General features: G+C 39.5%; 2 protein-coding genes across 2 annotated transcripts; both read left to right on the forward strand.

The window, feature by feature from the left end:
* Positions 1–702: 702 nt before the first annotated feature.
* On the forward strand, positions 703–9611 carry hsd17b3 (hydroxysteroid (17-beta) dehydrogenase 3). Its single transcript, XM_019878076.1, has 12 exons — positions 703–1117; positions 3814–3860; positions 4555–4630; positions 4714–4821; positions 4949–5016; positions 5433–5477; positions 6030–6064; positions 6711–6792; positions 6877–6942; positions 7309–7458; positions 8235–8389; positions 8501–9611. The coding sequence occupies exons 1-11, from the start codon at positions 964–966 to the stop codon at positions 8358–8360; spliced, it is 957 nt and encodes a 318-aa protein (XP_019733635.1). The 5' UTR covers positions 703–963; the 3' UTR covers positions 8361–8389; positions 8501–9611.
* A 270-nt stretch (positions 9612–9881) lies between these two features.
* LOC109520675 (testosterone 17-beta-dehydrogenase 3-like) lies at positions 9882–13474 on the forward strand. The gene is made up of 6 exons (XM_019878060.1): positions 9882–9930; positions 10577–10658; positions 10743–10808; positions 11175–11324; positions 12101–12255; positions 12367–13474. The coding sequence occupies exons 1-5, from the start codon at positions 9896–9898 to the stop codon at positions 12224–12226; spliced, it is 459 nt and encodes a 152-aa protein (XP_019733619.1). The 5' UTR covers positions 9882–9895; the 3' UTR covers positions 12227–12255; positions 12367–13474.
* The last annotated feature ends 291 nt before the right edge of the window (positions 13475–13765 follow it).

Below are 13765 nucleotides of genomic sequence, written 5' to 3' on the forward strand. Positions count from 1 at the left end.
TCAGCCCGTTTATTGTTCAGAACACTTAAACACACAAATACAAAATGAGAACACTCGCAAAAATTTGCTGCGGGCCACAGCTCACACTGAGACGCTCACACATTGATTAATCAGCCATACATGAATAATACATGAATACTACCATACAATACAATTGCATTACTTTTTGTACATCTCAATGTGAAATTGACCGCACATGTTGGAGTATCTGAATCCTCCCTGCTACAAATCAACAGAGAGGAACTTCACAAAATGTGATCTGAAGACGCTGGTAAACAAAACAAGTGTGATTTTTCCATGCTGCCCCCTGAAGTCAACAACAAGCGATGATCTGTGAATTTATAATTGAAAAGGACCCATTCCCACAGGCGGTCTATTTGGGGCCATGCCCACCCACAAAGATGCTTTTGCCCACCGACTTAAGGCACAGATCTAAAAAAAAAACTTTATACCACTTTATCATCGTAGCTAATTTTGTGTTGTGAAATTTTACTGTTAAGTTGTTTGTCACTAAAACTTAGAGGATGCCTCATAAAATTTGTAACATAACAAAAACTTGGCATTTGGAGCGGGCGTGGAAACATTTTATAGCCACTCTCAATGGAGTATACGAGCAACCAACCTTTGTACACGACATCTTAGTCACACAGTGCCATATGACAAATGCAGTTTTTCAAGTTGTGCCTCTCTCTGCGAAAAAGACTCGTTCCAACGGTAGTCACATGCCTCAAAGCCATAATGGCTGACACCGACAAACACGACATGTTCAGTAGTTGTTGGACAGAGGGGGGCAGAGAGAGTGTGTGTTGTTCCTTAGAAGGGAGTGTCCTATCTGGCAAAGATCACTATTTTCGGTGTAAATTTATTTTGCTTGGATCACTCATTGACATTCTGACTGGAGCACAAAGACACTGAAGCAGCAGTGGTGGGAACAGCAGAGTGTGTCTCAGGTGTCGGAAAAGCATGAAGAGCTTCACGGAATGGTTTTTCACTACTCTCGGCGCTGCAGTTGTCATCTACTATGGAGCTAAGCTGCTCCTTTTTACTAGGATGCTTTATCCCAAAAGGTGGTTTCCACTGCCGAAGTCCTTCTTTTCATCCATGGGAGAGTGGGCAGGTAAGCTTGCTGTTTGTGTGTACTGTATAGTGTGTGTGTGTGTGTGTGTGTGTGTGTGTGTGTGTGTGTGTGTGTGTGTGTGTGTGTGTGTGTGTGTGTGTGTGTGTGTGTGTGTGTGTGTGTGTGTGAGCGTGTGTCTTGTGTTTACAAGCAAAATAATGATTTTATCACCGGTGTAGTATGAACTATATTGAAACAGATTAGAGTGAACCCCTGCTTATTCATGTTTTACTATTCACAAATTTAACATTCACAATTCACATTTTTTTTCCTTCTTAACAAGGTCATCACGGTAATTTCAAACTATGGTATTGTAACAACTATGTTGTGCCCAAAAATGACCAGAATCCGAATTCCTAAACCTCCTCTAGGTCAACATCAAAGTAGTTTAATTAAATCAGTACAACTTTAGATTTAGATCCACATTTCACATCGGTCTCATTGGTTACATGAGACATTGACGTGCCAATCGAGACTTTCTGCGTCATCTTCAGAAATGTAATCATCTGGCACAAAGCCACACAGCGGCTAAAGTGACACATTGTGTCAACATACTCACACCACAAGTCCAGATTTACCCATTCAAATACTTGTCTATGCAGCCAACAGGAATCCATCACTGTATTTGACTCTGGCAATCCTGAAGATGTAAAACCTACCTGAATTCCTTTTTTTTTTTTTTTTGGTGACTCCAAAACTGTTTTATATTAGACTAATTTCCAGTAATGATCAAAGTCTGGATAAAGGAGCTGCCACTTTCCATCGAAAAATGGTCCAACAGTTCCTTTGAAAGTTCACCTCACTTCCCCCTGACAGATTTTCCTTAAGCTTCAACAGTAACCCTGGGGAAAAATAATATTCTTGTACACTTTGGTTTTGTCCAAAGCAAAGGGCAATGGTCATTTAAGCTTATATTTCAGTATCCCTGCTCTTATCTCTACCTCCACCCCGTCAATATCGAGCGTTTCCAATTAAAGGGACAGATAGATTCCAAGTATAATGTGCCTCGAACACAAGTTGATGCCACCAGCTGTCAAAATGATTACTGTAATTTCTTCTGTAGTTGCCTTGCTAACCACAGATGGTCAGAGGTCGATCAAGCCAGATGAACACAATTGCAAACGAACAACAAAGTCCAAAGTCTCATGAAAATGACTGAGTCATGAAATCAGTCAGAAACAATAAAAGATCGCGGTCATGACCTAGTCTTTGGACAGAACTCAGTTGTAACAGTTACATAATTTGATTACATTTGGTGTACAATGATTGGGTTTTGGATTCTTCTCGTATTCACCATATGAGGTATAATCACACTATGAGTCACGATAACCACTCTGGAATTGTCTCTCATATCCATCCAGAAACAATAAATTCAACTATGAACAAAACATTTCTGTGAACTAAATAAATGCGGTCCGAGAAATGTGCCCAGTGGGACTCCCTCAATACCGCAGTTTTCATGGATACCATGTAGGTTTTTTGTCGATGAGCTGGCACTCTTTGGCTAACATTCTGGACATTTTGCAGTCATACACTTTATAGAGATAACACCGCTTTACAAAGTTTGCATTTGATCTTCAAAGTACCAGAGTCATATCAAAGATTGTGGAGAGCAAAACGCCAATTATCCCTCTCCCCCAACATACCCTTCCCACCATATCCTTTTGAAAATAAATGTTAAGCTATGAATAAAAACTTGTTGATGAACTAAATATATCGTATGCCCTGTTGATCACACTGAGGAAAGATGTTGCCATTGATATTTCTCAACTGTCAGAACTCTGGATTAAAAAAAAAAACAACAACATGCAATGCTCAGTCTGTTGGGTTTGACATGTTCAATGTTTTGTCTGGCAAAACAATTGTAGCTGGCCGAAACTTTTTACGTCACCGTGGGGGCGTTGCCAGGGACAACTGGCAGCTCTGTCCCACAGAATAACCTTATAGCACATTCATGCAGACTAACAGTGGGAAACCCGTTGCTTTATAGCTGGTTTAAGCTACACTTTGCCACAAATAGGCTTTCAAGGATATGTGCACGAGACCGCTCCTCTGTCAGCGCGACTTGACTCACGAAACCACTGACAAATCTCACCCGTTTGGTTGCCTTCAGGGTCTTCCAGAAATTGTAAATGACAGTACTTAAGAAAGGACGCAATTGCGTTGTCGTGAGTCTGACAATATTCAATGATTATTTCACGGACCAGCAGAAAGAGCCCCATGTACCACCCTCTGAGAATCCCCATTTTCCATGTTTTGCAGTTTGAAGAATGTAGCTTTAGCTGCATTCGGAAAACATTACTATATTTGTGCTGATCAAAACCACGTCGTCATCACTTACATAGCTGGCCCACTCGTTTATTATCACAGTTTCAGTATGTCCCATCTGATTAAAAGCCCCTAAAAGCTACACTCCCGTCTATCTCGCTTTGTTTGCTGGAACTGAAATGTGTTATCTGAGTATTCGGGGCCTAAGGAGATGAGAGGGTAGTGGCAAGTTGGACACGTTCTCAGCAAGTTCTTTATCAGTGGAACATGCTGTAAGTACAGCACGTTACTTGAACATGATGCATCGGTAAACATAAGCTTCCTCTTTGACATCATGTTGATTAACAATGTTTCCTAGTCGGATGCTATCCCTGTAGTCAGAAGGGAGGAAATGCTGAGTCAACTAATAGAAAGTGTTGCTGTTTCAGTGATCACCGGCGCCTCAGAGGGCATAGGAAGACAATACGCCTTTGCGGTGAGTCATTATTCCAACTGGGATTGTTTTTTTATTTTTTATTTTTTTAATGAAACTACAGGCACACAATGCTGATGTATTATCACAGAGTAATTCATATCGCATCAATGATAAAATTCAAATCACAGCAATTCAGCAATAATTGAGAAGAAAAACATCTCGCGGATGGAAACATCTTGTCACTGAAGAAAGAAACTGCGTTCCAGCGCATTTAGCGTTCAAAAGAAAATACCGGGCAAAAAAAAAGTGAATTTTACCTTTGAAATATAGCCGAATGTTTTGTTTCCCAAGCTTTACTAAGCAAATATTTTACAATGTCAAAATCTAATGGCACACCATCACACAAAAATGTCACATAAATTGTACACAGTATACAGAAATCATGATGAGCTCACCTCAAGTCATGCTTTATTTTTTTAATTCATTTAATATCGAATACATGTGACTTCAACTTTGACTTTAACATTGTAATACAGTATTATGACTTCATATTGGCAATATATGACTTTATTCTCTAAAAAAAATTCACCTATTCCGCTTTTTTTTCATGGATCCTCTCCCCAGCTATTCACAGAAAACTGTGCTCTTTCAGAAACGCCCTAAGATGCCACAAGATGGCATTAAAACCTTATCTAAATAGGAAAGTCGTACTGCATCAATATTTCGCCACAGTCCTCTTTTGTATCATCAATAGCTGGCTGAACAAGGAATGAACGTAGTTATCATGAGCAGGACCAAAATGACTTTGGACAAGGTGGCCAAGGAAATAAGTAAGAATCACATCATTTTATTTACAATATCTACCATTGTTATATTTCCTTGTGTAGTATAGATCCTGTATGTTCATGTACAGGCGAAACGACACGTCGGCTAGTTAAAGTGATCGTGGTAGACTTCACCAAGGACGACGTCTTCGCTGATATTGAGGAGCAGCTTAAGTACTTGGACATTGGTGTATTAGGTACGACTTCCGCAGCGATCATCATTATCATCACTATTTGCTTATACAGCCCCACTTAACACAATTGGTGGAAATCATTATCAAATGCAATCCATCAAAGTTGGACGTATTTACTATTGTGTGCCAGTGAACAATGTAGGCATGATGCCCAGTGTAGTGCCTCGCCGGTTCCTTGAAGATGAAGATCTGGACCAGGTTAGTCGTGGCCAAGACGTTGACAAATATATTGACATGAGTGACGATGAGAAACTTTTGCAAGTTTTGTTTAAGTGGCGCAGTGGTTGGTACCCAAATAGCTTTTCCAGGTATCTGTACTTATTTGTTTTAACGCACACATGCAACATTTGAAAACAGATAAAAGTTCGTAGGTCATTTGGTGTAATGTTACTTTTATTTAATTGCAGAATTTGATTCAGTACCTCTAGCTTTAATCATCTTTTTTGAGGCGCAAGTACTGTAGTACTTCTACTCCAGTACAAAGAGTACTTTTACTCTGAAAGCTAGTTCCAAACCGAGTACCTCACCCAAGTGCAGCCTCTTATTCATTACATTGCACAGTATTTTCTTCTCAAAGATCAGATGATTGCAATGCTTGTTATCTTCCCTTACAGACAATCAGGAGGGTGATAAATTGTAATGTGAAAACCATGGTGAAGGTAAGAACACAGTGGAACCTCCACAAATGTCCCAAAAGTGATACAATTAGGAGTTACACATAATCATCAGGGAAAATGTGTTTCAAACACCTTCCTGTTCCCTCTCAATTACGTTTCTGTCAAGGTTGTTCAAAGGATGACTCTTTTTAAATGATTTTAGTTTGATTTAGTATCATACAGCGATCAACTTTACCTAGTTAATATCCTTTCAATAATGTAACAGTTTAGAATCAATTAAAGTCATTTTGCATTATTTTCTGTGCGTAAAAAAAACTCATTTGAAATTACATTAACCGTTTCATGTAACCTGTAACTTGATAACACGATAAGCTGTCCACTGTAGTAACCACTGTCCCTGAAAGGGTTAACTTGGAGGTCAACCAGCATCACAGATTTGTATTGTGTTTGACTTGGGAAGTTCAACTTTCTGTCTGCGTTTCTTATATTTCAAAGTACAAAATACTTTGCATATCCCTAAAATCTCTCTCTCTCTCTCTCTCTCTCTCTCTCTCTCTCTCTCTCTCTCTCTCTCTCTCTCTCTCTTTGCAACAGATGTGCAAAATAATCCTTCCAGGCATGGAAAACAGGTTTCCTTCATTTGATGTAACCAATTATTTAACTATAACGGCTGCTAGTGGTGGATGACAGTGACAAAGAAAAAAAAACAACTGGTGTTGAACTATATGCAGGAAAAGGGCCACTTCATTAGGTACACCCGCAGAATAATTTGCAACTCATTCCAATGATAACGATAATAATGCCCACCTGTGATTTTCTTCTGACTGTATGTTTATTGCCGTGGCTGACCAGTTAACTGTTAACAGATCCTGGAGAACTGAGCAAGAACAATGTTGGTATAAGGGAGTTTATTTACAATTTTTCGTTACTTTAGTTGAAGCTGGAGTTTTGCATATAACAAAAACAGAGCAAGAAGTTTTGACGCTGTTAGTGTAACACGACTACAATGACTTAATAGTAGATGTGTGAGTGATCAATCATCTATAATACTGGCTGAAATAGGGGGCAAATCAAATTTTGCAAGCGGCTCCATGAAGGTGTGTTTTGTGATTTAGAACTGTGCCGCATCATACAGAGCTGTTTTTGGTTTCCACATTTAGCGACCCAAGTTGGTACAATGACGTCATTCGCAGAGTGCAGGAGTATCAAATGATGTGGCCCGTAATTGCATGAATCAAGCTGTTTTCTGAGATTTTGTATGTGTGCGGTGAACAGGAGAAAAGGCGTGATCGTAAACATTGCATCCGGAATTGCCTCCATTCCCTTTCCTATGTATTCGCTGTACGCTGCATCTAAAGTGAGTATTGAGCATCGGTTGTTCAACCTCTCTTTGGCTTCTAACGTCGTTACTCTAATTCAGCTTTGTGTCTCACTCTTACAGATATTTGTGGAGAGATTTTCTCAAGGTCTTCACGCAGAATACAAAGACAAAGGCATTATTATACAGGTACCAGACCATCTAAACCCTTTAAATCAGGGGTGGGGAACCAACAGCCGAGCCTGTCAAACAATTCTAAAAACAGAGAAAACAAGGGCGAGAGGCACCTTGAACTGGTTGCCAGGCATTCATAGTGCACAAAAAGACATAAACAAGTTATGCTCACATTCCAACAGGGTGCGGTGGTGCCCACCCCAAAACATTTAATCCACAAATGCTCACAAAGTCTCATCATGAACTTGCTTGTTTTTAATTATTAGTTAAATAATTGCAAATTCTGCATGGCCCTCAGAAAAGATCCCCGCCCTTCCTTTAACTACACAAAAGGGATCGGCACGGCTTCTCCTTTTACCGCTTTGCTTCTTGTTTTCTCAGGCAGTCACGCCCTTCGGCGTCTCCACTCGCATGGTGGGCTACCAGCAAACGAACGCGACCATGTTGGCCCCACAAGATTTTGTGACGAGCTCGCTGCAGTATATCAGAGCTGGGGACAAAACGTACGGCAGCCTCTGTCACATGTTCCTGGTAAGGAAAACTCACTATTAGGTACTAGTTACTGGTAAAGTACAACCGAAAACTATGACAGAGCACTTCACATTGTCCATGTTTTGCTACCTTACAGCAGAACTCCAAAATAGAACAAATTGCCCCCCACAATATGTTTTCATCCATCCATTTCCTAATCCGCTTATCCTCACAAGGTTTGCGGTCATGATGGAGCCTATCCCAGCTGTCTTCGGGCAGTAGGCAGGGTACAATAAATTTCTTTGACGTCCTTCCTAATGTTGCTTGTTGATTTTGTTTGAACTTTGTTGGTTGTTTCTATATTTTTTATAGGAGTAATATGTGTCCACTATATGTGACAATTGCAGCTGTAGCCTGTGACAATTGATAAAGTAAACTCGTGAGTTATAGTTCACTATCCAGCTAGCTAGATACCTGGATAGTGAGCTATAACTTGCTAGCTAGCTAGCTCATTATAATGTTGAATACCATAATACAACGCCATGAAAAACGTGTTCGTTTCCATTTGTTTTGTATGTGTAAATATATTACCAAAAAATGTTTCATCATTCAAGTCTGAGCTCTTGTTCGTCCGCTCAAGAATCATTAACAGTCATGCCGAAGCCACTGTTGCTATCTTGGCTGTGTGCTTAGGGTTGTTAGTTGTTGCTGAAAATTTGTTCCAGTCTAGAATAAGGCTGTAACGTAGCAAATTGTGGACAGTAAAATGAAATGATGTGAATTCTGTATGGATGCAAGGAACATGAAAATAATTCTTCTTTTGTGGATGTGCACAGGGCTGGTTACTGCACACTATCCCACTCAAGATTCTCCACACAGAGTTTATGCTACAAGGTCTAAAGGAGTACGTGGAGAGAAAACAAGCAGAAAAGAGTTCCAGCTCTGTTGTAAAGGAAGCTTAAAGGAGAGGGAGTACAAGAACCGTGCCAAGTTGTTTCTGTATACTGTATACCGTAACAACGGAATGACCAAAATTAGACAAATCCATTACATGATATTGGTTCATTTGAAAATGTGTTTTCCGATTAGAAATCATGTTAAGTTATTGCAACTTCCGGAAGGTCAGCACACTAAGTCACTTGTATGATTTGTTTGGCACAGTTTTTACGCAGGATGCCCTTCCTGACACACCCTTCCCATTTTTTTTTTTGGGGCCTGGGCTTGGGACCTGGAAATCGTGTAAAGTGAATTAAACAATTCTGGTTAATATGGTGAACCCCTGAATAATGAAAATCCACAAGAAACTGATGCCTTGTTATCGCCTACATGGAGTGGGGGAGATGTTGGAATGTTTGAAGTTGTAACGTGTCATGCAATATTTAATAAGACCACTAGAGGTTGCAAAAAGGCAAGACTTTGAATGACACATGTTGGAAATCAGGACAGAACTCGTTCTTAGAATTTCTCGGAGATGTTTTAGATCCCGTGACCCCGGACGGGATAAACGGTTCAGATAATGACTGGACGGATGTTTTAAGTCTGGGACCTCTCAGAAGAAAAAAATCTTGATTTGCTCTTGGTTGTTGAAGACAAGAAAAACATTGTCATGGATTCATGCAAATTTGGTCAGACGGTGTTGAATTGGTTAGCGCCAACAAAAGCAAACATGTAACTCAAGTAATGATGCTTAATATTGATACCGTCAACCAGGTATTTAATTTCACACTGTTTATTATATTAATGGTTTTATTTTGTAGTGGTGTATTAGTTTCATAGATGATCATATACCTTTGTGGCTGAAATATGTTTTTCACTTTCGGCAAAGCAGCTGATATAGAAATAGTATCATTCTTTTTATGATTCACAGTGGATGTGTTTGTAACTGCGCGAGAGGTCACCAGTAGTTTTGATAAACAACTTTTATGTTACTGTAGATGTTATAGACTAGTAACTTTTAACCACTGCATGAGAAATCATCAAACTTTGGAAAGTATTTTTTTTTTTTTTTTTTTAACCCATCAACCTATGCCAGCAACATATAGTGACTGGCAGAACAAAATTGTTCAAACAGGCCCAGAGTTCACAAGTACAATTGTGAGTAAACTGAGATGAGAGATTATTTCAGTATTGTATGTATGCTTTTGGGAAAGTTCCATTTGTTTGTTTGCCATGAGATTTTTCTAATGTAATGTGCCTTGGCTCAATAAAGTTCAAGAAAAAAAAATGTCATGAATAATTTAATAAACTTGTACAGATTGTGCAAGGTATGCTGGTTGATGAAATACAAGTCAGCTACATCGATAAAACAAGCGTTAGTTGGGCAAAATTATTGCATATACAGTACTTTAGTTTAATGCAACACTTATGTGGGATTTTCCAGGTGTGTGTGTGGCTGAAATTAAAATTTGTTTACCCTTCTGAAACCCAAGGTGGGAGGGGATTTTCCTCCCCTCGGCTGCTCTGTAATTTAGTGATACCACAACTTTTTGCCCAACAGATGTGCAAAATAATCCTTCCAGGCATGGAAAACAGGTTTCCTTCATTTGATGTAACCAATTATTTAACTATAACGGCTGCTAGTGGTGGATGACAGTGACAAAGAAAAAAAAACAACTGGTGTTGAACTATATGCAGGAAAAGGGCCACTTCATTAGGTACACCCGCAGAATAATTTGCAACTCATTCCAATGATAACGATAATAATGCCCACCTGTGATTTTCTTCTGACTGTATGTTTATTGCCGTGGCTGACCAGTTAACTGTTAACAGATCCTGGAGAACTGAGCAAGAACAATGTTGGTATAAGGGAGTTTATTTACAATTTTTCGTTACTTTAGTTGAAGCTGGAGTTTTGCATATAACAAAAACAGAGCAAGAAGTTTTGACGCTGTTAGTGTAACACGACTACAATGACTTAATAGTAGATGTGTGAGTGATCAATCATCTATAATACTGGCTGAAATAGGGGGCAAATCAAATTTTGCAAGCGGCTCCATGAAGGTGTGTTTTGTGATTTAGAACTGTGCCGCATCATACAGAGCTGTTTTTGGTTTCCACATTTAGCGACCCAAGTTGGTACAATGACGTCATTCGCAGAGTGCAGGAGTATCAAATGATGTGGCCCGTAATTGCATGAATCAAGCTGTTTTCTGAGATTTTGTATGTGTGCGGTGAACAGGAGAAAAGGCGTGATCGTAAACATTGCATCCGGAATTGCCTCCATTCCCTTTCCTATGTATTCGCTGTACGCTGCATCTAAAGTGAGTATTGAGCATCGGTTGTTCAACCTCTCTTTGGCTTCTAACGTCGTTACTCTAATTCAGCTTTGTGTCTCACTCTTACAGATATTTGTGGAGAGATTTTCTCAAGGTCTTCACGCAGAATACAAAGACAAAGGCATTATTATACAGGTACCAGACCATCTAAACCCTTTAAATCAGGGGTGGGGAACCAACAGCCGAGCCTGTCAAACAATTCTAAAAACAGAGAAAACAAGGGCGAGAGGCACCTTGAACTGGTTGCCAGGCATTCATAGTGCACAAAAAGACATAAACAAGTTATGCTCACATTCCAACAGGGTGCGGTGGTGCCCACCCCAAAACATTTAATCCACAAATGCTCACAAAGTCTCATCATGAACTTGCTTGTTTTTAATTATTAGTTAAATAATTGCAAATTCTGCATGGCCCTCAGAAAAGATCCCCGCCCTTCCTTTAACTACACAAAAGGGATCGGCACGGCTTCTCCTTTTACCGCTTTGCTTCTTGTTTTCTCAGGCAGTCACGCCCTTCGGCGTCTCCACTCGCATGGTGGGCTACCAGCAAACGAACGCGACCATGTTGGCCCCACAAGATTTTGTGACGAGCTCGCTGCAGTATATCAGAGCTGGGGACAAAACGTACGGCAGCCTCTGTCACATGTTCCTGGTAAGGAAAACTCACTATTAGGTACTAGTTACTGGTAAAGTACAACCGAAAACTATGACAGAGCACTTCACATTGTCCATGTTTTGCTACCTTACAGCAGAACTCCAAAATAGAACAAATTGCCCCCCACAATATGTTTTCATCCATCCATTTCCTAATCCGCTTATCCTCACAAGGTTTGCGGTCATGATGGAGCCTATCCCAGCTGTCTTCGGGCAGTAGGCAGGGTACAATAAATTTCTTTGACGTCCTTCCTAATGTTGCTTGTTGATTTTGTTTGAACTTTGTTGGTTGTTTCTATATTTTTTATAGGAGTAATATGTGTCCACTATATGTGACAATTGCAGCTGTAGCCTGTGACAATTGATAAAGTAAACTCGTGAGTTATAGTTCACTATCCAGCTAGCTAGATACCTGGATAGTGAGCTATAACTTGCTAGCTAGCTAGCTCATTATAATGTTGAATACCATAATACAACGCCATGAAAAACGTGTTCGTTTCCATTTGTTTTGTATGTGTAAATATATTACCAAAAAATGTTTCATCATTCAAGTCTGAGCTCTTGTTCGTCCGCTCAAGAATCATTAACAGTCATGCCGAAGCCACTGTTGCTATCTTGGCTGTGTGCTTAGGGTTGTTAGTTGTTGCTGAAAATTTGTTCCAGTCTAGAATAAGGCTGTAACGTAGCAAATTGTGGACAGTAAAATGAAATGATGTGAATTCTGTATGGATGCAAGGAACATGAAAATAATTCTTCTTTTGTGGATGTGCACAGGGCTGGTTACTGCACACTATCCCACTCAAGATTCTCCACACAGAGTTTATGCTACAAGGTCTAAAGGAGTACGTGGAGAGAAAACAAGCAGAAAAGAGTTCCAGCTCTGTTGTAAAGGAAGCTTAAAGGAGAGGGAGTACAAGAACCGTGCCAAGTTGTTTCTGTATACTGTATACCGTAACAACGGAATGACCAAAATTAGACAAATCCATTACATGATATTGGTTCATTTGAAAATGTGTTTTCCGATTAGAAATCATGTTAAGTTATTGCAACTTCCGGAAGGTCAGCACACTAAGTCACTTGTATGATTTGTTTGGCACAGTTTTTACGCAGGATGCCCTTCCTGACACACCCTTCCCATTTTTTTTTTTGGGGCCTGGGCTTGGGACCTGGAAATCGTGTAAAGTGAATTAAACAATTCTGGTTAATATGGTGAACCCCTGAATAATGAAAATCCACAAGAAACTGATGCCTTGTTATCGCCTACATGGAGTGGGGGAGATGTTGGAATGTTTGAAGTTGTAACGTGTCATGCAATATTTAATAAGACCACTAGAGGTTGCAAAAAGGCAAGACTTTGAATGACACATGTTGGAAATCAGGACAGAACTCGTTCTTAGAATTTCTCGGAGATGTTTTAGATCCCGTGACCCCGGACGGGATAAACGGTTCAGATAATGACTGGACGGATGTTTTAAGTCTGGGACCTCTCAGAAGAAAAAAATCTTGATTTGCTCTTGGTTGTTGAAGACAAGAAAAACATTGTCATGGATTCATGCAAATTTGGTCAGACGGTGTTGAATTGGTTAGCGCCAACAAAAGCAAACATGTAACTCAAGTAATGATGCTTAATATTGATACCGTCAACCAGGTATTTAATTTCACACTGTTTATTATATTAATGGTTTTATTTTGTAGTGGTGTATTAGTTTCATAGATGATCATATACCTTTGTGGCTGAAATATGTTTTTCACTTTCGGCAAAGCAGCTGATATAGAAATAGTATCATTCTTTTTATGATTCACAGTGGATGTGTTTGTAACTGCGCGAGAGGTCACCAGTAGTTTTGATAAACAACTTTTATGTTACTGTAGATGTTATAGACTAGTAACTTTTAACCACTGCATGAGAAATCATCAAACTTTGGAAAGTATTTTTTTTTTTTTTTTAACCCATCAACCTATGCCAGCAACATATAGTGACTGGCAGAACAAAATTGTTCAAACAGGCCCAGAGTTCACAAGTACAATTGTGAGTAAACTGAGATGAGAGATTATTTCAGTATTGTATGTATGCTTTTGGGAAAGTTCCATTTGTTTGTTTGCCATGAGATTTTTCTAATGTAATGTGCCTTGGCTCAATAAAGTTCAAGAAAAAAAAATGTCATGAATAATTTAATAAACTTGTACAGATTGTGCAAGGTATGCTGGTTGATGAAATACAAGTCAGCTACATCGATAAAACAAGCGTTAGTTGGGCAAAATTATTGCATATACAGTACTTTAGTTTAATGCAACACTTATGTGGGATTTTCCAGGTGTGTGTGTGGCTGAAATTAAAATTTGTTTACCCTTCTGAAACCCAAGGTGGGAGGGGATTTTCCTCACCTCGGCTGCTCTGTAATTTAGTGATACCACAACTTTTTGCCACGTTGTAATTTA

This window comes from Hippocampus comes, unplaced genomic scaffold (genome assembly GCF_001891065.2).
Source record: "Hippocampus comes isolate QL1 unplaced genomic scaffold, H_comes_QL1_v1.1 scaffold13, whole genome shotgun sequence".
NCBI classification, from domain to species: domain Eukaryota; kingdom Metazoa; phylum Chordata; class Actinopteri; order Syngnathiformes; family Syngnathidae; genus Hippocampus; species Hippocampus comes.